At 46.2% G+C, this 24,463-nt stretch overlaps 1 protein-coding gene across 5 annotated transcripts in view; it reads right to left on the bottom strand.

The window, feature by feature from the left end:
• SHROOM3 (shroom family member 3) overlaps nucleotides 1–24,463 on the bottom strand; it is a 164,174-nt gene that overhangs the window by 26,949 nt on the left and 112,762 nt on the right. For 3 of the 5 annotated variants that reach the window (XM_073340435.1, XM_073340431.1, XM_073340432.1), the window contains exons 2-4: nucleotides 21,997–22,128; nucleotides 9,369–9,500; nucleotides 2,454–5,772 (exon numbers count right to left, since the gene is read on the bottom strand). In XM_073340435.1, the coding sequence (XP_073196536.1) occupies nucleotides 2,454–5,772; nucleotides 9,369–9,427 (3,378 nt within the window). In that variant the 5' untranslated portion in view covers nucleotides 9,428–9,500; nucleotides 21,997–22,128. Of the gene's footprint in view, nucleotides 1–2,453; nucleotides 5,773–9,368; nucleotides 9,501–21,837; nucleotides 21,896–21,996; nucleotides 22,129–24,463 lie in introns of those variants that run through there. The other 2 variants (XM_073340436.1, XM_073340433.1) reach the window with 2 other exon arrangements.

The following is a 24,463-nucleotide window of genomic DNA, read 5'->3' as shown; positions in this document are numbered from 1 at the left end:
GCTGATCTTGATTTAGAAGTTGGGGAGCTGAAAGATAGGTGGGCTGAGACAAGTCAAAAGAGCAGAGAGAGGAAGACAGAGACTGTGCTCTGCAGACTGAGGGCTAATAATTCCACACGGCTATCGATTTCCTCACATCTTTAAACAAATTCCTACAGTGACACTGTGCTGGGATTCATATTCAGCATGAAGAGAACAGCATATACCGTAAGCAAAGCCCTGAATAGCATACAATGAGCTAAGTCTGCTTATAAAATGGGAATGAATGTTTTCCACAGAGGAGCTGAGCTGGTTAAAAAAAAACACCTACGTATTCCCCTCTTCACACACACTTTAACATTTTTGGTTCTGTACTGTGGACTCTAGCCCCAATTCTGAACAACATCCCTATTCATGAAAACAGATGCATAACTTAAGTCCTAGTGGAGTTTTAACTATGTGCTTGAAGTTAAACATAAAGATGCTTTCCTGAATCAGGGTCTAAGAGTAAAATTTTCAATAGTGCCTAATTGCTTTAGGGCCCTAAGTCCTATTTTCAAAAGTCAAAAGCCTAAAGCACTTTTGAAAAGTAGGACTTTGGGTCCTAAATCATTTAGGACACGTTTGAAAGGGTTACCCTTGTTGCTGGATTTAAGCACGTGCTTAAGTGATTTCCTGAACTGGGGTCCGTTAGAGTATCTGCACAGTTGTTATCTTCTTCCCAGCGTCAGTTCCTCAGTTCACACCATTTGGCACCTTCAATCTCACTAATGCATGCATGGGGAAAAAAGCAAAAACAAGCCAACAGGGAAAATAATAATAAAAGGTCTCAGGATGCTCACAATTTGTGCCTCTGACAGAGACAACAGGCTTGGTAAACAGGAGCTTGGAACCAACTGGAAACAGTCTGGTTTCCAGACTGCCATCGTAAAGTACCTTTGGGTGGGGGGGGGGTGGATATTTTCTATCTGTACTTTCTCATCTGGAATTCTGGTTATTTTTGTTCCTGCTCTGAAATGCACCAGGAGTCAGAATGGGCTTTGCTTCTTGGCTTTCACAATAACTCTTTCTTAAGGATATGTCCTCTTATTGAATATGAAATGTTTCACAATTGACAGCAGTTGTAGTAATGTTATGTAGATGGGTCCATCGTCCAGAGTGGGGAAAAAACGATGGGATGTGAGCACTAGCTAGGTAAGGTGTTTTAGCCATTTGATATTTAGGTGCTGGTTTTTATGCTCTCCATTTAGAAAGCAGCGAAAGGACTGATGCATTTCAAGGTGGGAGATTTAAAGCGAAGTGTACGATGGGTTTAGGAAGGACAGGCTCCCATTCTTGGTGCATTTCAGAGGGGCTCTTACTCAGCAGAGCACTCCATTTACTAACTTATTCAATCCTTATTTAATTTATTCTACTAAACACTAGAATATCGCAACTGGATAATTTTTTTACAGTGGCAGCGGTTCCAGATCTACATGTTCTTGTTGAGTGGAGCTATACCGTAAACCCCGGGCCTACATGGGCAGCTAGGAAACATTTTTAGAAAGAATTCTGCCTATCGAGCTTTCATGCTGTGTTTTTGCTCCATCTCCCGCTCTCTCTCTTTCCAACGAAGGGACCCTATATGAAAACGATGGGACGAATCAGCCCAGCTCCACTCATTGCCGTGATGTCAATGGAGTTATACTGATTTACACCAGCTGAGGAGCTGGCCCAGGATCTTGCTATCTCTGAAGTTCACTTGCTTCATTTGTTGCCACTAGAGTCACTCAACCCTCCCACCCACTTGTGACAGCATCATGATTTTCACAACAACCAACTGGATGTAGAAAATATTGGCCTGGTTTCTCCTCCGCATTTGGACAGCAGGGGGATCCTCCAGGGTTGTGGAGGTAATTTAATGGCTCCTAAGGCATACCCCTCCCTGCAGGCAGCAGTGAGGGCATGGCTGGGGAAAAGGGGCGCATGGTTGGGCTTCCCTGCACCCCAGCTGTTGTAATGGCCTTTGGGGGTCATTGGTGCCCCTAGCCTGCTCTAATTTATGCCAGGGAAATGGCCTGCTGCACTGCAGCTCCAGGATTGGGGGAGCTTAAGGACACCTTTGTACACCCCTTTTCAGAGTTGTGCGCCGTGCTTCTGAGCTGCAGCCAAGCCTCTAGACCTAGGATTTCAGATGAGGAATATGCAGCAGGAGCAGATGTACTCTTAAAAGCATTTACACAAACATCCTTTCCCCGAGCAAATCTCCCTAGTGTTAACAAAACAGGGGAAGAGAAATACAGAAGGCGTGTGCTATCCAGCCAGCCGGCATTTCAAACTGCACCAGGATAATTTAAACAGACCATATGATCTATATCGCAGTACACATTTAACCACATTGTGTGTATGGATAACTGAATGTCAGGCTAGCATCATAACACCCACAGCCCACAGAGACTTCTTGCCTGCGAATATCAGTTGGACAATGTACTTACCCGGTGTTTCTTGTCGGCTGTGGGAGACGACCTGGAGCGCACATGCACCGTGACTGACTGGATACCAGATCTATCGAGCAAGTCTTCTGCAGACACAGATTTCCCAGATTTCCCAGGCAATGAGGCCTTTTCAAAGGCCTGCTCTTCCATCCTGTAGAGCAGTTGGTCATGTGAGCCATGCTGACCTGCCTGAGTGCTTTTCAGAAGCTCCGGTTTGGCTCTATAATCTCGGCGTCTGTCCATTTTAAACTGGCTTGCAAAGGAACTGCTGCTTCCGTCCGGGTGCCCTTTCTTTTGCTCAAACCCATTGAGATCAAAGCAGCCCGTCAGCCCCGGGGGAAGGGTACAGGAGACCCGGCCTGTTCTAGATACCTGCTCTAGTGACTGTCTCCGGCGGTAAAGCTTCTGATCCTGGAGAGAATTCATGCTGGAGGCAGAGGAGAGGCTCTGGCTGTCCAGGCCACTGGCTTGCAGGTAGGAGCTTTGTGAGTGCTCTCTCAGGACCCCAGCATCGTGAGAAGGCCGCTTCCCCGTTTTGCGTTCGATGTAGTCTGCTAGTGCGTTCTGTTGGAGCTGCTTCAGCTCCGGCTTGGAGAGATTGATGGTGGAGCGAGCTTTGTTCTCTCGCTCAAAGATCTTGCGCCGGTCAGCCACAGTGTTTTCTGGGAAGATGAAATGGAGGCCTTTCTTCTGGAAGGAGAAGGGCGAGGGCTCGTGGTCTGAGATACCCACTTCATTTATTTTCTCTGGCTCGGAGTAGGACCTCTTCTTCTGCTCGGCTGTCAGCCGCTTCCTGCCCCCAATGCGGGCCATGGGCTGTGACAGCCTAGCGTGGCTCTCCTTCTCAGTGTACTCCAGGAGAGGGACACTGTTCTGCGTAGGAGTGACGCTGTGCCTCTCCTTGGGGATGTGAGGGGATGTTGTGGTTGTCCTCATCCCAACGTGGGCTGAGGCCGGCCTCTGTGCACTCCTCTTGGGTTTGCTCCCAAAGGGTGGGCCGATGTCGAGGTCTTTGCGCCTGAACGATGTGGCTCGTAGGACCTTGGACTGAGCGTCTTTAATGCTGTTTCTGTAGTTTCTGCTGAACGAGGTGTCCATCTGTGTTCCAGGAGCGTCTTGGACGTTATCCCTCCACAGGATTTCCTTCTCTGGCTCGCACATCAGCTGGAACGTGCTTTTGCTCCTTGTCAGACCATAGTACTCACTCTGTTGCGCCTGATTTGCTGCTGCCACCATCTGCTGCTCCACAGGATGCCAGTCAACGGCCTCAGGCTTCGCACTCCCGTTCCTGCTCACCGGCTGCACACAGGGTGGCGTCTCACAGCCAGTCGTGCTGGGTAGCCTGCACGGTTCACCGGATGGCTGGCCATGCTCTTGGGAGTTTGTCTTGTTTCGTACGTCCTCCGTGCTGTTAAGAGAGCACCTAGCGCCGGATGATTGGCTTGGCCTATTTGGCCCATAATTATGTCCAAAGCTGGGCACACCTATGCTCTGGGGCCTTTGACTGCCTTGCTCGCGTTGCTCGATCTTGCTGACCTTCTCCAGCACAGAACAGTGGGATTTGCTGGATTCCAGTTTCCCAGGCTGGATGCTTTGGGTGCTGCTGGAGCTTAGCCAGCTCCTGCTGAAATCGGAGGCCTTTGGGTGCAGCAGAGAAGAGGGCTCCTCGTACTTTGGCTCTGCATTGTGGAATGGGGCCATACTGGTGACGTCATCCTCATGCCGTCTGAAGGCTTGTCTGTCCAAATTGTTCCATTGGCCACACCCTTGCTCTCTTCGATCCTTCTCTGCTTTATTATTGCGATTTGTGAAAGACAGTTTGGCATCAGAATAGCCCTCACATTGTTGCGTCTCCTTTAGCTCCAAACTATTTTGCCTTCTGGTGCTCTCTAGGCTGTTCTGCAAGGATGAAAAGCCAAGCTGCTTGCCTTTACCGTAACACCATTGATTCTGGCTGGTGGGGTCTCTCTCACTTTTCTGTAGATTAGCATTTTTGTCCTCCTGCAACTCAGCCGCCCAGTACTCCTTGGGCTGATATAGAGCTTTGCTTTCATTGGCATCCCTCGAGCGGGCCTGCAGTTGCTGTGAATTGTGGTTGGAGTGCGGGGTGTTGCTTGTGCTCTCTCGGATGCCATGTGATGCCACATAAAGGGAGCCTGACTTGTCCTTTTGGGAAGGGGTTGAATGGACGTCAGGGCCTGATGTACTGTGAGGTTTGTACTGAGCGAATTTTGCTTCCTGCTTTTTCTCTGCAGCCGGTGGCCCGTGGTCCGGCCGATAGAAGACGGCCGATCTGCTTGTAACACTTTGGTTTCCATTCTCATCGACACCAGAATGCCTGCAGACCGGGGCCTTCTCATACGAGGCTGGAAGAGGTGGAGCATATCCACTCTCTTTGGCCAGAGCTGGATAAAGCATCCCATTATTGCTTGCCGAAGGCTGGGGCACCTGGGCAAAGTGTGGTTCGGGGGAAGGTACAGGGTAGACGCCAGTAGGAAGCAAAGGCTGTCCAGGCTGTGCTGCCTGGGAATAGCTCTGCTTCGGTTTCACTGTGGGGCTGCTCTCAGGGCTCTTCTCCACCACGGTATGCAGCTGCCCTTCCACAAACATGGGTTTCAGCAGCTGTCCCTGCCCCAGGGAGGCAGTGCCAGATGATGGAGGCCAGGCCCCTTTCGGCTGAGCTCGACATGGTCTATGTTGATCAAGGCTGGACCAGGAGCTGGGCCTCTCGTGGTGCCTTATTGCCGCATAGCTGTCACTGCGAGTTGGTGGCATGGGGGGCCCCTTCGGGTGCTGACCCTCACTGTCGGAGGAGCTCCTCCTTTGCTGGCCCCAGAAGGGGACTCCGCTGTATCGGCTGTGACCATGCAGCCTGCTGTAGCCACGGCCTTCTGTCTGCGTCCGCCCCTCACCGCTTGGACGCAGCGCGGAGGAGTTCACTTCGTACTCCTCAGAGACCCCTCGCTGGGCGTCGTAGACCGTCTTGACGTACCTGATGTCAGCCTGCCTCATCCCTTCCTGTGGGCTGCCTCGGGAGTGCACGTTGTCCATGGAGAAGGAGCGCTCCTTGCAGAAGGAAGGTGCTGGGCACTCGGGGATGCTGGAGTTAGTGGAGAAGGAGCTGTAGGCGGAGTCCCTCTTGCTGTGGAGTTGGGCAAGCTGGTCGATGCCGTTGGTGGACTTGGCTGGCGAAAGGTGGCCAGGGTGATATCCAGAAGGAGATTGGTCCAAGGTCTCCATGCTACCCCACGAGCTGTACTGGTCAGGGCTTCTCCTCAGATAGCCATGGTCATAGCCAGAGAGATCACTCGTCGAGGAACTAGAGGAGAGAGAGAGAGAAGGGAAAAATAGACTGTTAGCGAGAGAGACATGCTTTGGCTTATAAACGAGCTCAGAGGCAAGATGTTTAGTTTTTAGAAGAACAGACGAAAACCCATATTTGGGCCTGACTCTGTTTGCTGTCTGCAGTCATCTTGGTTTACTAAGAGAAATTGCTTGACATTGCAACACATGTCTCCTATTTATCACTGGGGGGGGGGGGGCGGGGAGGACAGGGAATAAAGGCGGAAGCACGGTGCAAACTTTGGAGCCAGGGAAGATCTGCCGCACCCATCAAACCCATCCAAAGCATTTAAAAAATAAAAATAAACGCAGATGCCAGAGAGGGAAAGAGCAAGGGAGTAGGAACAGCTTCTTGGGGGGAGGAATTGAATCTCTCCCTTTTTTTCTTTTTATGGAGTTGAAGGCTACACCCTGGCAGTCTTCCTGGAAACTCAACTGTAGCAGTGAAATTTTGTTTGCTGTGAGAAAACTAAACAGACAAGACAGAAAGGAGACAGGGGGCATGTGCGTGTGGATGTCTGTGTGGGAAGGAAATTACAGTAGTGTTTTGATAAGGCCCCAGGAAGTCTTTACAGCCCCACCGCGGATGTAGTTTAGCAGGCAAGGGCGTTCCCCATTAAGGGATCTGCAGAGCATTAGCTAGGTCAGATATAAGTTGGTGGAGGAACCTCTGATGTGGTCACTGGAAGTCTGTCCATAAAGAAGACTATTCAAGTAGTTCCTGGGAGGGAGGTAGCTGCTCTTGTTCCAGACACACTTATGTTTCAGAATGTGTTTGTTCACATTAAGGGGGAAGGTGAGGAGGTTTTAAATTGTTGGGAGGGATTTTCTAGGCTCACAACCGCTGTTTCACTCCATCAAGTGTTTCTGGGGCTGAAGAGGGTAATTTGAGGTACTACTTTTCCTCTCCCTCTGTCCTATGCAACTCTCCCTCGGGACACAGCTCACGCTGTAGCCGTTTAAATGCCACTATGAGCAATAGCCAGAAGGAGTTGCTTGGGAGCAATGTAAAATGATACCCTCATTCCCCTACACAAGGAGCCCCATCACAGCCATTGTAGCTCATGGGAGTTGGGGATTCTCAGTAGCTCTGAACATCAAGTTACCAGGTCCTCTGAGGCAGCTGGTGTAAGGTAAAGCAGCCCTCAGGCTAACCTGTAGCCACTAAAGAGTCCATGGTACTTCTCAAAACACATTCGGACTGTAACCTCCCCATGCACAGCTGGACTGAAGGAGTTAAGCTGTGCAAAGAGAAAGAGAGATGGGTGGATAGCCTTAAGGAAAGGCAGCGAGAAGGAGTCTGCCTGTAAAGCAAAGGATAAGATATGTGCAGGAAGGGCGCAGAGACACATATAGGGACATGGAGGGGAACAACGTCAATGAAACCTCAAAACAGCCATGTTGTTCATGTCCAGTGTCAGCTGCTGATCTGCTTTCACATTTTATTTCAGTTGTTTCTTTTTTTAATGAACAGTGGCCTATGGGTTTCAGACCCCAACAGCCAGACTCTCAGCCAGGGTCCCGGCATCCCACCCAGGGAAGTCGATGTGTGGAGCTGGCAAACTGACCACTAGATGCCACTGGTGTTCCTCATTAAAAACACCTGGAGGAAAAAGCATCCCTGGCAGCAGGGAATCCAGGCTGGAGTTCTCTGCCGGAAATGCAGCAGCTGTGATGCAAAGCCCCTCGCTCTCAGATGAATGGGCTACTAACAGGATGATTTGAGCAGAGGGGAACAAGCATTTCTACTGTAACTCATTTTTTGTAATCCTAGTTTGTCTTCCCCTGCCCCACCCCACAGGCTCTTTGGAGCTGGTTCTTGGCTGACATTTGCTGTGCCAGCGTTTAAGTTGCCCAGAGGGTTTGCACAGAGGCTGTGCGGAGAATGCCCTCCTTCTGAAGCCCATCTGCCTTTCAAGGGGAAATGAAGAGGGTAGAATTTTGTACATCTCTCCCCAGACTGCCCATGGCACTTACTGACAAGCGTCTTCTGGATCTTCTTAGCACAGTCAGAGATACATCTGTACAGACTTTGAAAAGAGAACCCCCCCCCACCACCACCACTACACACATACACAGGTTGGGATCATGGCATTTGTTCAAGTTTGCAGCTTAAATAATGGCTGGAAGGGTCGGATACCATATTCTTTTAACAGAACTAGGATCCCAGGCTTAGTCTTCTCGGACTGGTAACCCACCATACCGACTTAGGAGGGAAACACACACACATAATTATAACTCTGACCCCTGCAGAAAGCAACTGGCAACATCAGGAAATCCATCACTGAACTTCTCACCCTGGGAGGGCCATCAGTGATGTAATACCTTTGGCTATAATGACTGCTCATGAAAGCTGCTTGTTACACCGATGGGTGATGTTTCCATGCTGCCTGGGTCCTTTTCTTATTTCTTTTTACTTGCTAATTGTTCTACTTTTTTTTCCTTCGCTGGGGAAAGGAACAGGGTGGAGAATGTTTGTGAGGTCTTTAAGGCCTTGGGAGTGTCTCTCTCAGATCCTACTATCGATAAAAACTCAGGGCTAGCTAAACACATTTTTAAAAGTGTTCTGCCTAGCATGGGTTTAAAGGAGTTGCCCAGTCAGAGTAGAGCAGGGAACACAGTGTTTAATCTCTGCAGGAACCAGTTTTCAAGACTAGCTCTAGGTCTTGAGTTGTTATATCACAGAAGTACAGTAGGACTTGGCTAGGGCCCTGCCTAGAGTTGTCATCGAGCACTTGGTGCGATGCTGAGATTTGACTAAGACCCTACTGAGATGGTTGGAATACAGGTCCAGATTTTTAAGGAAGTTCATCACCAACAGTTCCCATAAACAAAATGCAGCTGGCTGCTTCATTTGGATGCCACGTAGAAGCTGAAGTTTGTAAAAATCCAGTCCCAACTGTGGATGATGAGCACTTTTGAAAATCTTGCCTGTTCATATTAGGGGCAAATGATCGTATTGCCCTGACACATTGTGTCCCATTCCTTTGTCTTTGTTCCATATTTAGGCCCTGATCTTGCAGTGAGCTCCACACAGGCAGATCCTCAAGCCAGCACGGAGCCCCACTGAAGTCACTGATGCCCTAGGGATCATTGGAGCACACTGTTGGCTCAGGGCCTCAGCTTAGAAGCCTTGTGGATTGGTCTTACTACGTGTATGTTAAGTGCAGACAGGCGCTACATAGAAAAATAATGATAATAATCATAGCAGCCAAATACTGCAGTACTTATCTAGTGCTTGACCCAAAGCCTAATGAAATCACTGGGTGTCTTTCAACTGACTTCACTGAACTGTATGTCCTTACACACATAAAATTACCATTTAAGTCAATGGGAGTTTTGCTTGTGTAAAGGCTGGGTAAGGACTGGCAGGATCTGTTCGAATGCACCGAAGTAGGTTGCAATAGACAGGCAGTCCAGCAGGGATGACTGATTTTATTGCTCAGAGAGGAAGGCTACTTTTTCTGGATGAGTAGAGAGTTTTCTTTTCTTGGAATGATACACTAAACAAAAACAACTCTGCTGTATTCCTCTGAGTTTTACAATACATGGCCAAGACGACATGGCCCTCACCTGGAATGGTAGGACTGATGCCAAGGAGTGCCAATCGTGCCCTGAGATATTTGCATCATGCTGGGATCGGGTTGGTTCTCTATGAATTTGGTTGAATGCCAGGAGTGCGGTCGGCCCACAAGTTCAGCCCGCCTAGGTAGAAAGAGAGAGGGATCCGAAATATTAGCAACACCCAGTCATTTGGCTCTTTTGTCTCGGGCAAGAGCCATGTAAACGGACATTAGCAAATAAATGTCAATCAGCACATATCACTCCTCATGCTTCTGTTTGCTGCTACTTTTCAGGGAATTAATTTGAAAGAACACCGAGTTATTCACCCATCCTGCCGCATGTACACATGACAGCACATATTCCCACCTAGGCACACTCATCCTCATGCCAATACGTGCCCATCAGCACATACTCTGACATGCTGACACACATGGATACGTACAAACATAGTGACGACTGACACACAAACATATTCAAAAATTGTTACCCAGTCCACTGGCTCCTTGCAAAGATTTTTCTTTGTGTATCTTAATTGCAGACATGGGCCCTGATCCAGCAGGATGCTGATCCCTTATACCCACCCATATGGACACAGGAGTCCACCTACATGGATTAGCTTGCAGAATCGGTGCTTTTTTTGGTAGCAGCTACAGAATGTACTGTGTGATGCTACTTGATAAAAATCCTCTAGATAACTAACATTTTTCAAACGGTACTGTTTGTATTAAAGTAATGGCTTGCAGAGTTATCTAAAGAATTAATGCCCATAAAGGGAAAGCTTGGGCAATATTACACAGGGTTCTTCCGTCCCTTCAGTGCCTATAAATGCCCACAATGACATATGACCAACAAAATAGCATCTATGATTGTCCTTTACATCTTACAGTGCCTTTCATTTAGCCAGCCATCTCTTCACAGAGTGTGTCCCAGGTTGCAAATGCAGCCCTAGCACAAGAAGGGTTTAATTGCTTCAGTCATCATTGCTGCACAGAATCTCAAGCCGTTTTGGGCAAACACACCATTTTAAAGCACAGAGTGGCCAAGGAGAAAGTCAAGCCAGGGAACCAGCTCAGTAGCTAAATGGACCTGAATGGGCTCTCTTTGGTCCCAGAGCCTGATGCTTTCCATTTTTCTTTCTTTCCCTTTGCATTTGAACTCCCTCCCCCCATTTTTGTCTGCCATTTTGCTATAGCCTCATCCCAGTAGCAGCCACGCTCTCTAGGTGATACTCAGTCCAATGCTGAGGGCCAGCACAAGACCTATGTACTACCCACATCTCACAGAAGTCCCAACTTTCTATCAGATGAATCACCTTATAGATAACTCAGCCTGAACATACAGCATAATAACTGTACAATTCAAGGCAAAATAACACTTCTCTGTGCCAGGCCTCTCTCAGAAGTCTTCGTCTCATTGAGATTTTCATACATTATGTACAATGTGTTCCAAATAAATTAATAAATAAAAAGCCCTAGGTAGACACAAAACAGATATTTTGACCATGGCTTCCACTAGTGCTGCATGAAGTTGTGGAAAAGATGGTCAAAGGATAATATAATCTATAAATGCTACTGCTATGAGCCAGATATGCAGCTGGTATGAATTGGTATTATGCAGCTGGCATAAATTGGTATTTACACCAGCTGAGGATCTGGTTCCATGTTCTTCTTAAGGAGAAAGTGCTGAGAAAAATTAGGGCATAACACCATTTCACTATTTTTTTGCAAACCATTTGCTAAAGATTCCAGAAGAACAAACCATTATTTCAGTTTTAAGGGCACCTTTGATCTTCATGAAGGAAAGAGATCTGTTTTATCTCCCTGTTATGACAGGATCTCATTAATAAGAGCTGAACTGAAAATTTAAAAAGGAGGAGCTGAACAAATCAAATTTTACCTGTAGGTATATTTAAACAGAGCTCTTTTGTTCCATCCCTTGCCAAGAAAACAAGGAAACTGAATGTGGTCAGGTGGGAGGCTGACGGAACTGGATTTACAAAGTAACTCATACTGTCACCTTCTCTTATTCCTGAAGTGTCCCTTCATAACACGAAGAGACTTGGGGATTTAAAGGATCTTTTTGTCGTTCTGGTAGAAGCGAAACCTATGCCATTTTCATTTCTTGCTTGGGAAAGCCCATTGTTTGACAGATAGAAGTATGTTTTCCCTTGAATCCTTCAGCAAAGAGCTGTAAGAATTGTGCTGCCCAGTCCTTTAAGCCATTAATACTTTAAAAGCAATGCAACCAACAATCGTGTAATAGCTTCATGAGTAAACAAGGAAGCTGTGAATCTAACTCAAAAGACAAGCACTACAAATTTAAGTGGGGGATAACCTTGCATTGTGTCCACACCTAGTTGTTGCTGAAAATGTGGATTAAGTGTAATAGAATCGTAGGAGAGTTCAGACTAATAGTGGTGGTGGGTGCTTGGGTACAGGTGCACAAAACTCTGTGCACGCAAGCTCTGTGGAAAATCGGAGACTGAAACATGTGTTTGTGCACCAAACTAACAAGACTAACTGATCCAACTCCTATTGAATTCAATGGAAATGCTCCTTGCGACTTCACTAGGATTGGACCCACAAGTCTACAGATAATTGTTCAGCTGATGTCTTCTGTGTAAGTGTGTGCCCGTGCCCTTGTTCATGTGGTACAACACCATAGGTTCCTGGCATGTGCCTTCTAACACAGGATTAGTCAAGGAGCTTGCTCTTTCAGGTATTTGCACAAATCTAGTTTACTCCTAATAAAGCCGTCCCTAGAGGAAGGAGACTGGTGCAATGGAAACTGCTGGATCTGCAGCTGAATATTTACCTCCAATTGTGTATTATGGGAAGATGACCACATTTAACTCATCAAAGCAAAGCACTGGTTTACCAAAGGCAGGTCTTGATTGCAGTCTTTGTAAAAAACATTCCATACACGTGCTTTACCCCAGGGTACAGGTTCCAGGTACCAATATAAAATCACAGCAAGAGTAAACATTTTTTAAAAATGGCCATAGAACTGGCTTTGGAGAGCTGCAATATTGTGAGAACCTGACTCTTATCCTAGGCAGACAGGCAGAGTTGTAAGCCTCGCAGTTAATTTCTGACTCAAGACAAACAATGAGCCAGACCCTCCACTGGTGTAAATAAGCGTAGTTCCATTGGCTTCAGTGAAGCCAGGCCAATTTACAGAAACCAAGAATCTCACCCAGAAAGTACATATTTCAAAAGGCAAAACTGCTTCAGCCCTGAGCCTGCGCCCAAACCCGGAACCCCTCCCTGTACCCCAAACCCCTCATCCCCGGCCCCACCCCAGAGCCTGCACCCATAGCCCTGACCCCCTCCCATACCCCAACCCTTTGCCCTAGCCCTGAGCCCCCTCCCCAAACCCGGAGCCCCTGCTACACTCCAAACCCCGCATCCCTAGCCACACCCCAGAGCCTGTACCCCCAGCCCAGACCCCCTCCCGCACCCCAACCCCCTGCCCCAGCCCAGAGCCCCTCCCACACCCCAAACCCCTCATCCCCAGCTCCACTGGGTCACGGGCATCAACAATTTTCTTCAACTGAGTCCCCAGAAAAAAAAGTTTGGAAGCCGCTGATCTAGACCACTCCTGACAGGTGTTTGTCTAACCTGCTCCGACAAACCTCCAATGATGGAGATTCCACAACCTCCGTAGGCAATTTATTCCAGTGCTTCACCACCCTGACAGTTATGATTTTTTTTCGAATGTCCAACCTAAACCTCCCTTGCTGCAATTTAAGCCCACTGCTTCTTGTCTTACTTCACTGGTTAACGAGAACAATTTTTCTCCCTTCTCCTTGTAACAACCAGAGTGGGTCTGATTCTCCTCTCACACCTTTTTAACACCAAAGTGGCTCACTTCATGTCACGGCAGTTTCATCTGACTTAGATCAGTGTAGCTGAGAGGAAAATCAGGCCCAGTAGTTGAAAAGTATTTGCTTTAGTTTTGACTGAGTTCCTGATCAAAAGGAAAAAAAAATTATCCTAAGTTCTGTGCTGATTTTGAGAAAAGAAATAAAGCATGCCTGGGAAAAAGCTTTTTGGTTTTGCCATTTTAAAAACAAAGAGAAAAAACAGCAATGGGAGAAGGCAACAGTGGAGACATTTAAATTCACTTGCTTTTATCAATGTGTTGAAGATTACTCTGATTTAGTGTTTATCTTGCACTGTGGAGCTATCTGGGTTAGTCAGGAACAGTGAGCGTCTCCACAGTTATACATGCCTATTCATTTTATAGTGCAAAGATGTGGATACTTTAAATCATACCTGAGGACTTCACTTACAACAAGCATGGAATTTATTCATTGCCTGACATATCCAGTGATTTATTAGGGAAATTCCTAGTGTTGTGGGGAAGTTATACGAAGCTCTTCAAGCTATGGATTGTGGTAAGCAGTGTGCTGTGATATATAGATATAGATAGACTGATATATGAAGATAATGAAAACCATAGGAAAATACATGGAGGAGAGGAGGAAAAATACATGCCGCGAATGCAAAGTTTTTGAACGTGTATGTATGGGCCAGATCCTCAACTGGTGTAAATCAGTGTAGCTCCACTGAAATCAATGCTGATTTACAGCTGCTGAGAATCTGACCCTCAGATCCTCAGTGGGAGAAAATAGCTCTGTAGGATCTCGGGAGTCCTCCCAACAAATAAATCGCAGAACATAACAAGGCAGCAGAGATGTGGAGATGCTTCTTTGCACCTGCCGTTCATCAGAATGTTAGTTAAGCAGGGCTGGATTCTCCACTGCCTTTCACCTTGTGCAGTAACTTATACCAGGGCAAGGCATGTGCAAAGATTACACAAGGTACTGAACAATGGGAATCTGGCCCCTAATTCTCTAAGCTCATCTCCAGAGAATACTAAAACACAAAGCAAGATGAGTTCCAAAACAGAGATGTTACCTTATAGCAAACATCAGCATTTTTGATAGCAACCCTCTGGCCAAATCAACATCATATGGAGAAGGTGCTTTGCACAAAACCCTTTCTTCGTGCTCTCTGTTCTTCTTTCAGCCTCTTTTTCGATATAAAAGTTCCCCAGGAGCTCCATTTTCTGCTGCAGTTGTACAGTCTGATCTGACTCCAGGGCACTGCGTTTTAGGGAAGTTTCATCAACCAACCATTCCACTAACATGACAAATTAAAACCACACTGGAGTTCCAGGGGTAGCAGGCATCCCACAGCACACCATGCTAGAAGAAGTTAACTGCTGAGTGTCACAATGTGATGCAAGAAAAAGCAAGGAGGGGAAGAAAACTGCTGACCACTTCTACTGGGGGAAAAATGCTCCATGGTAGAACCTAAGATAAAATCCAAAGTTCCTTTTCGAATGATATCACCAATAATAACTGCAGCCTCCTCCACACACAAAAAATGATAACTGTTTGCAAAACCCCACGAGAATTCCTTTGGAGAACTTCACTACAGGCTTCATTGCAAAACACTGCAAAGACCTTTGGAGGGGAAATGAGCAGATTGGGGGATCTGTACATTTTGGTACCATTCCTACCAAGTGTGGTGCAGTCGTGTTGCATAAAGGTTGCCATACATATATAACAGCTCTGGGGTGCATATCAGATTAAAAGAACAGGGAAAATGGGATCTCGACTGCACAAAGCAGTCCTTATAGCACACCACATCTCAGCGGTTCATCAAGGGGGTTCCTGACAATACATCAATAAAGTGAAGAGAGAATGGATGCCAGGGCCAGCACTATAGAATTACCCCGAGTCTATTGTCGGGGTTTAGAACTTGGCTATAAAAATCAATTTCACTTAAAAGGGGCAAGTTGTTTAAGAAGTGGTTACTGCAAAAGTGGGCGTACGTAACAACTGCTTTCCAATGTGCTACATGTACATGGCTTAGCAAATCCATACTAAATGAGTAATCTCTCACCTGAAATCACAATCGTCTGCCTTACAGGGTAAAACCTCTGTTTTCATTACAAGCCTAAATAAAGGGAGCTCTTTACACGTCAGGCTCTCTCTTTAGTCATTAATAGGTTTCTCCATCTTTTATATGGGCTATTTTTTGCGGTTAGTTACACCCAGGAAACCCCATTACAGTCCATGGTCCTGTCAAAGTGCTCTGCACTGTCTTGCTGGGGATCTAGGTTTGAATTAAAAAAACGTTTTTAGGTGAATGTAGCTTCTGATTCAGCTATGCACCGAAGTGCAAAATTAACTTCATTACTGTGCTTGAGACCCATTTAAGTTGGTAGAACTTAAGCACGTGCTTAAGTACTGGGCTGATTCAGGGCTTTGAGTGTTTATTAAATGGGAGGATTGTCAGCAATAGCTAGAGTCAGGCACAGGATAAGAAAGCACTGGGCAAATTTCTCAACAATGTCACGCTGCTGAATCGCAGTGGCCTGCAATAGCTCTGGCTATTCCAGTCCAAAGTGTCCCTTGAGCAGAGAAAGGCAACTCAGCGAAATTACACAGAGTTTTGAGACATGGGTGAATGTCTAGCATGAGACCACGAATCCCATCTTCACTCATGAGCTAAGGTAGCTCTGCAGAGATGAAAGGCTAGTGCGTTAATTCAGTACACTGCCATGGGTGGAAACTTCAGATTAAATGTTCTCTTCAACTCGTACTTAAATAATACACACAGAGCCCCATCAGGTCCTTCTGAAGACAAGAAGTGGTTGCAATAAGCATTTCAGCCAGGCTGGGCAGGCCAAGAGGGCTGCCAAACGTCTAACAGGGTGGTCTACCTTCTCTTAAATGTAGCACTCACTTTGTGGATCTGAAGGTAGGAGGGGCTTACAAATATACGCTTCAAAACCACATGGAAAGCATTCAGTCAACAGCTTCCCCCCTACCCAGTGCTAGATGGAAACATGTTAGAGCCCTCAAGGCAGCTATAGAATTAGCTATAAAATTACCGAATGGATCTACTATTTTTTAAAGAAGTTTTGAGCTTTGAAGGATTCATTTAACATTAACCCTTTTGCTTCTGTGGATTATGGAGCTTCCATTGCTGGTTGAGGGCTTCGGACCAAGAGCCAAAACATTCAAGGGAAAATGTTACTAGAGAGTGGCAGATAAATAGTAATAGGGGACAAGAAGAACTTTAGACTGATGTCCAAGTTTCAGTAAGATGCTGAAGCTAAAGAGGCGGATTCTGTAATGAACGCCCCTTCATCAGCTGGTATATCATAGAAATCCAAGTCTACAGCTGACTAACTTAATTTGATCCATGCAGGGAATAATGGGATGTAATTTAGTCTTTTAGAACATGAATCAGTGTACAGTAAAGGGCCTATCACTGAGTTTGACTGATTACCAACTAAGTCACCATTGTCAACACACCAGTCAGGTGATCTTCATTTGTCAATCACAGTATGCAGTGGAGGCTACAAGTGTGCAGATGTTCATCAAACTCATGGCTGACATATGAATCAAAGAACCTTTGGTGAGTCTAGATTTTCCCAGTAAAAGCTAATCCATGTGGATGGACTCCTGTGTCCATATGGGTGCCTATAACGGTCAACTAGCATGGATCGTCCTGCTGGATCAGGGCCCATGCCTGCAGTTAAGATACACAAGGGAAAATCTCTAAGTTAAAAAGACCTGAAAAGAAGGATTTGTATAATGAAAACATTGTCATCAATGGAGCTAGACTGATTTACACCCGCTGAGGATCTGGCCCAGAGTTTGTCACATTTCACTGTAGCCATATACGGGGCACCATTATAAGGATATGTTCTATGTGCATCCACCAAAACGGCAATCAGTCTCCAGAGCCTGAGAATAAATCAATTGCATTGCACTTCCTGCTTCATATTTATATGGGGCCATCCTCCTCATTGCAGTCCTTGTGCTTTGCTATTAAGCAGCAGGCGAATGCAAACTAAAACACTCAGAAAGCCTATTAGGATTTCTACAGAGTGAAGCCACAATCCACTCAAAGAAGCATCATTCATAATTAAGGTGCAGTCATGATTCTCGGACTAGGCCAATTAGAAGAAAAACAACCTTAATAGCCCCAGCTTTACTCCTCTTTACTGATTCTGGTTGTTTAGACTCACCCAACTCTTGTAAGAAGTTTTGGTGCCAGGCTGGGAGGAAGCTGTGTTCCTTAATAGACATTACTGAAGAACAAGGAAAACTCACCAGAAAGATTACTCAAGTCAGTGAAGCGTTACGCAAAATGTCACCAGATCAACATTGGGCCAATCATATCTCCCCACAGGGTTTGCAAAAATGGAACAAAACTACACACTCACATGGTTATTCTTCTGCATATGCTCAGGCAACATTCCCACTAACAGCAGTGTGCACCAGTTTAGGTAAGACCTGTGAATATACTGCAAATTGGCTTTTAATCCTGCTGGTTTTTTTTTTTTTAATAATTCAAAATATATTGAGAAGTACATTATGGGCCATTTCCAATAGACAACTCTCTGCCTGAGGAAATCATTTTAAAGTGTCCCCAAGCTTTCTAGCTTGTTTGATGTTTAGTCAAAGATCAAGGGTAAAATTTATCTGCTGAGCTCACCAGAGTTCTAGCATGAACCAGTTTGGTCCCACTTGTATTGCTTGCCCCATTCCCAGTGCTTAAGACAGGTTTCACTTTTGGCCTTTAGCTGAGACAATCAAATGCTATTTGTTTACTGTCTTTGACAAGCTACATTTAGGATACCTGAGTTGTGCCACGTTGAATCTTTATAGCTGTGTCATGTTGCATTAGTTGTGGGAGCTTTAACGCACCTCTGAAATCACTTTACGTTTACTTAGGGCTTGTCTAGATGAGCACTTCGTTTGCGGCAAGCTGGGGTGTAAATCGACCTCACACTAGCCTGCCGGGCACTAAGGGCCAATGTGGACCCTGCTGCTCTGTATCAGAAGTTCCCTAGTGAGCTTTGAGCTAGTCCTGTTTCAAAGTGGTGTCACTCTGACTGCATTAGGAACCGGTTAAGAGCACAGCAGCAGGGTACACAGGGACAATGAGTGAACAGCAGGCTATCGTAGGATAGATTTACACCTCACCTTGCTGTGAACTAACGGTCTGTCTACACAGCAAAGAACACCCCGCAGCAGTGAGTCTCAGAACCTGGGTCAACTGACCCAGGCTCATGCTACGGGGCTAAAAATAGCAGTTTAGGCATTCCTGCTTGTGCTGGAGCTCAGGCTCTGAAATCCACTGAGCTTTTAAGATGGGGAAACTAAGGCATACAGTGGTGAAGTGACTTGCCGAAGGTCGCCCAGAGCTAGTAACTGGATTATGCTCTAATTAATTACCTAATGCTTAACTGTCATTCAGTAAAAAGTGCAACTAACAGACAATATCTCTTAGATTTAAGGCTCATCTTACTCAAGCGAAGAGTCCCACTGACTTCAGCTGACATTAACTGGACACCTCACTTGAATGAAGTGAGCGGGATTTAGCTGTTAATACGAGAGCTGATGTAGAATAACTACATGCTCATTGAGTACTAGATTCAACAACTATGTCCTACTGGAATCTTTTCTGAAGGCAGATTTTTAACAAGCAGTAGTATTTATTTAATCCCCTATATAAAGTAAATGAAAGGGGTATATCAGATCCTAAATTTGAAGGGAAGCCATACTGGTGGGGTTCCATTGCCAGAACATTTACGCCGTTCACACGTGACTGTGGCTTAGGCAAGCAGAAGTCAGGACCGATTAATTGTTCTTGCCTGGTGTTACCTAGAGAACAGGAAGACTGGAATGAAAGGCTGGAGGGGTCTGAAATACAGCCTCTCCCCTGTTCTCATGTTCTTGCTACAATTTCACGGGATTTTCCTTTACTGGAAAAGAGGAAGAAAGAAGAGATATGGAAAGGGTGCCTGATTGTATTGTATGGCTTTTATACTTTTCAGCTTATGTCTTGGTGAACAACTCCAGCTATTTCTGTCTCCCCAAGCATTACCACTCTAGTCTCCTGAAGTGAAGCCAAAACAAAAGACCCTGGGCCAGACCCCCAGGCCCAGCTGGCATAAATCGGTACAGCTCTGTTGAGGTCACAGAGCGACGCTGATTTATGCCAACTGAGAATCTGGCCCAACAGGTTTAATGCAAACAATTTTTCTGGTTCTTCTTCAGTCAATACAGAATTAGTTAAAAAAAGACAAGAGAACAAGGAAGACTAAGATGCTTATGCACTCTGCTAGAAAACACACAGCAACCGCATCAGGAGAGACTTCTAAACAATGGATGGAATGTGCTTTCCAACTCTCGCTCATTTCCAATAATGAGCCGTACAGAGCCGGTGACTGGCAGGAAATATGTCACACTATAAGCCTGATTATCCAAATGTAATGGGGACAGTGGATAACGGCAGATAGCAAAGGGGATTTGCACTGTAATTAGCAGACACCAGGAACACGATCCTATTTTGGCTAACAATTTCAGATGGGATATCTGAATTCCACTCTTTCTGTGCTATACGTTCATACCACTGTGCCTGATTCGCCTCAGAGTTACCCAGATGCAAATCAAACGCAGCTCTGTTGAATTCAATGGAGTTACACACATAAAAGGCCTTGCTGCCCCCACACCTACATTGTTTCTACACCAGTGTATGTACATCTGTATGTATGCATTACATACTACATATATTCTGAACCAGACCCTTAGCCAGCATAACTCACAGACAAGCAGATCGACACCAACAGGGGATCTGACCCTCTGGTTTCACCTGAGTTCTCCTGATTTTCCCCTGAGCTTGTGAGAGCAGTCTCCAGGCCCTATGGCCTCAATCTCACACAGCCTGGACAGAGTGGAGAGCAGGGCGGCTGCAGGGAGCTGGTTGCAGCTACCTGATTCAGCCCTGGTGCAAGTTCAAGCTGCCAGGGTCAACCTAACTTATTTCACTGGCCTAAGGTCCCTTACATCCGTGAAGGGGCACGCAAAGATGAGCTCAGGTCTGCCATGATCCCATCCCTACCTGCCCATGCACTGCCCCCTCTTTCCCCTTCCCCTAGGGATGGGAGAGGGCAGAGCTGCCTCCACCAGATTTACATCAACAGAGAGTTGCCCGGAACAGCGGTAATTCTCCACTAGCCTTCTCTGGCAGCTTGCAGTGCCTAGCAAACCTGAAAGTACAGACCATATATGTAACATAACTCAAATATGTAATATAGCTCAGATGATGAAGGAGCCAGCACGTCTTTCATACAAAACCTTTTAATGAAGAGAGTTCTTGATCTGGACTCTCTAGATCTGATTCTTCACTGCTTTGTACCTTGTATAGTCATTCATGCCTGTGTAAAACAGGATCATTACAATCTAGTAGCATTGTATACCTGCTTTGCACTCCACAAAATGCTGGGCAACAAAGAATCAGTCAGGTGGAACTCAAAGATTACACAAACATTACACAGTTAACGATGCCAGCTCCAGGACAGATCCTCAGCTGGTGAAAACAGGTGCAGCTCCCCTGATTTCAACAGACCCCAATTTCCATCAGCTAAGAATCTGGCCCTAGAATCCTGGAATTTCCCAAAGACTGGAAACACTTATCTTCCACCCTGAATTTCACAGAACGTTTTAGACAATCAGTGCTCCAAAGCACTTCATCATTTCGGGTGTGTTTATAGAAAAGCAAACAAGTTGTGGGGCTGCCCCTGCTGGCAGAGCCAAAGGTTAAGGCCATGCAGCATATTCCCTCCCACTCTCAAATTCTTCTACATTAAGGCTACTTCCTGTTTGGACCCAAAGTGTCAACCATTGATACACAATATAGACAGGCAGCAGACACAGCCTGAAATGCTACCCTCTGTGTAATAAAAAAAACCCCATGACTATGCCTCTGATGGTAAAATATCACAATGAAGCACTAAACTGTGATGCTTCTCTCAAGTAATTACTGTTGGGAATTAAAGATCTACAAGCAGGAAGTACTAATCTTTCAAAAATTCCATTAGTTTTACTAAAAAAACAATTAAAAACTGGTCAAAATAAAAAGGGAAACATTTTGATTTTGTCAAAATGAAATATGTCTTTCAATCGGAAATGAACTCTTTTTTCGCTTTTCAATTCACTGAAAATTTTCCTTGATTTTTCAGAATTCCCAGAAAATCAAAAAACACGTTATTTGCACAGCTCTAATCTTCAGATGCCTCGATACCTCTACAAATCTATCCCTTGGTCCAAAGCAATGGAGTTACTCCAGGTTTACTCCAGTGCAGTGGAAAGCTGAATTTGTCTCTACGTCTCTAATTGTCTTCTCCAGGACTGACAAAGTTCTATAAAGGAGAGGAAAGGAAAGCACACCCGAGTCAACCAGTCTCCCCCCTGGGCATATCAGTAACAAGAGTGACTAAGTCCTCTGTGCAGAGTCCCACACAAACATTACCAACAGACAGCAAAGTTGTCCCTTGCTCAGGGCACAAGATTGAGTTTATTTCCCTGGCGTTATGCTGGAGGTGTGGGAAGGGCTAAGTGTGAGGTGGGGTAATTACTCTGACACAAAAACTTGACACTTACACAGGTCTAAATTGACTCTTCTCCCGGAAGATGGAAGTTGTGTTTGACAATGGACCCAGCTGAGGATCTGTCCCAGAATGAAATTCAAAGTATACATAAATAACTGGAATATGTAGAGGGCAGGAAGAGAATCATGAATAAAACCATCTTCTTTCTCACCTGGTCTTCAGCCGTGGTTTAACTGCTCCTGACCATGCTGTTTTGCTGTGCTGTAAGTCAGTGGGGATACACTCTGGACTGAGGGAGTGGGAAGCTGGCAGGTCAGTATGTTCCTTTGCTGCATATGTGTCCCTGTCAAAAGAAACCAAGGGAGTGTCAAAGTTCATGGAGTGCCTGAGACAGACAAGTGCACGCACACACACACATTAAGATCACATTCAAAATATCAAAGAAATATGTAGATGAGGAGTATTACATCAAAGCCTCATTTTTTAACACGCACCAAGGAAAATGTCTGATGGAAAACAGCTGCTAAAAGCCATTGATGTGCCTTTTCTTCTCCATGGGAAAGATGAAAGAATACCTCACCACCAAAACTGGATTCGTAGGGTGAAATTCTGCTCTCCGTTATATCTAGACAGAGTTGGGTCATTAAAACCCTTCTTCCTAAATGTTTTGGAACAACTGTGCAATACAGCAACACATATTGCATCCGATGAAGTGAGCTGTAGCTCACGAAAGCTTATGCTCAGACAAATTGGTTAGTCTCTAAGGTGCCACTAGTCCTCCTGTTCTTTTTGTGGATACAGACTAACACGGCTGCCACTCTGAAACCTATTGTCAGTGATCGAGAAGAATCAACCATGGGATCAAATATAGAGCGCATTGAGAGAAAAACAAAGTGGGTGAAGTAATATCTTTTATTAGGCCAACTTCTGGTGGAGGGGATAAGTTTCTGAACTTCAGAGCTCATTCTCAGGTCTGGAAAAGGTAACCAGAGAGTTAACCAGAGGTCAATGCATTAGCTGACTGAGAAGCACAAATGTATTAACCGACTGAGCCGGGGCTGCCATTGTGCCGGGTCCGGAACTTACACACAGTAAAAGGCAGTCCTTGGCCTTTGAGATCTTACAGTCTACACCAGGGGTGGGCAAACTTTTTGGTCTGAGGGCCATATCGGGGTTGCAAAACTATATGGAAGGCTGAATAGGGAAGGCTGTGTCTCCCCAAACAGCCTGGCTCCCAACCCCTATCTGCTCCCTCCCACTTCCTGCCCCCTCCTGGGACCCCCGCCCCAACCGCCCCCTGGTACCCCACCCCCTATCCAACCCCCCCTTCTCCCTGTCCCCTGACTGCCCCGACCCCTGACAGGCCCCCTGGGACTCTCACACCTGTGCAACCCCCCTCCCGCTCCCTGTCCCCTGACTGCCCCCCAGGACTCCCCACTCCCCACCCCCTTACCATGCCGGAGCCAGCCATGCCACTGCGCTGCCTGGCAGGAGCGGCGGGCCAGAGTGCTGGCAGCGCAGCGTGACAGCGGGGGAGGGGCTGGGGGCGAGCCTCCCGGGCCAGGAGCAAAGGGGCCAGGCAGAACGGTCCCACGGGCCGGATGTGGCCAGCGGGCCGGAGTTTGCCCACCTCTGGTCTACACAGACAAGACAAAAGCTACGAGAAAGGAAACGTTATCCCCATTTTACAAATGAGGCCCTAAGCTATTAAGTGACTGGCCCAAGGTCACACTGGAAGTCTGTGTCAGAGCCAGGAACTGACCGCTGATCTCCTGTCTCTGAGGCTAGCGCCTTAACCACAAGAACAGCCTTCCTTCTTAGAAGAGTATCAGGAGTCGCATCGCAGAGCTGAGGAACTTAGCTTGGGTGAGCCCTAGTTCTTCTTGTTTTAAGGCTGTATTCCAGGTAACTCTCCTAACAGCAAAACCATTGATCTTACACCTGCAGACAAGTCCTACCTACGCTGAATGATGGAGAGATAGAAAGGTCTATCCGCAGTTCCAATGTTCTTCTAGCCCACCCCATCAAAAACAACACAGATGATTATTCATTATGTCTATTCTTTTAGCATAGAAAATAAAATATCTTGAAACACTGGGTGTTCTTACTGACTCTAATTTTCACAGTAAAATGTGGGTCCGGTTTACAGTCACCTCTCTGCTAAAGTAAGGAAAACACTGCATACAAATCTGTATGAGAAGCATGCTCTTTCCCTGTCTTTCCTTCACTCCTGCCTAGCCCTGAGGAGAGCTGCAGACTGAGATGGGGAGCAATTGTCCCTTGTTCTACGTTTAATAGGCTTCAGTCTGAGAGCACATGCCAGCCAACGTATGAGGCTTTAGATATTTCGGATGGCTTGGATTCCATTCCTGTGAGAGGCCAGCCTTCTTTGTATCCATGTAAATCCTCCCCCTCCAAGTCCCCCGCCCCCGCAAGCCCCCCACGTGTCAGGCAAGAATTTTAAGTCTCACATTGCAGATGAGATATACCAGGGAAGCAGCAGCACTTTCACCTAGATTGGGGAATTTCATTGGTCCAGAGCTAGACAAAACGGCCTCCTTCCTCCCTCTGCTTATCTGTGTCTGCGTTTTACCTCAAATCCTGCCTTGGCTGCCTTTTTTTTTTTTTACCAAATCTCACTCCACTTTGCCTCTCACCCAGTGTGACCATATCCTACT

Source organism: Lepidochelys kempii, chromosome 4 (assembly GCF_965140265.1).
Source record: "Lepidochelys kempii isolate rLepKem1 chromosome 4, rLepKem1.hap2, whole genome shotgun sequence".
Taxonomy (NCBI): Eukaryota; Metazoa; Chordata; order Testudines; family Cheloniidae; genus Lepidochelys; species Lepidochelys kempii.
This window is presented reverse-complemented; position numbering and strand designations above follow the sequence as displayed.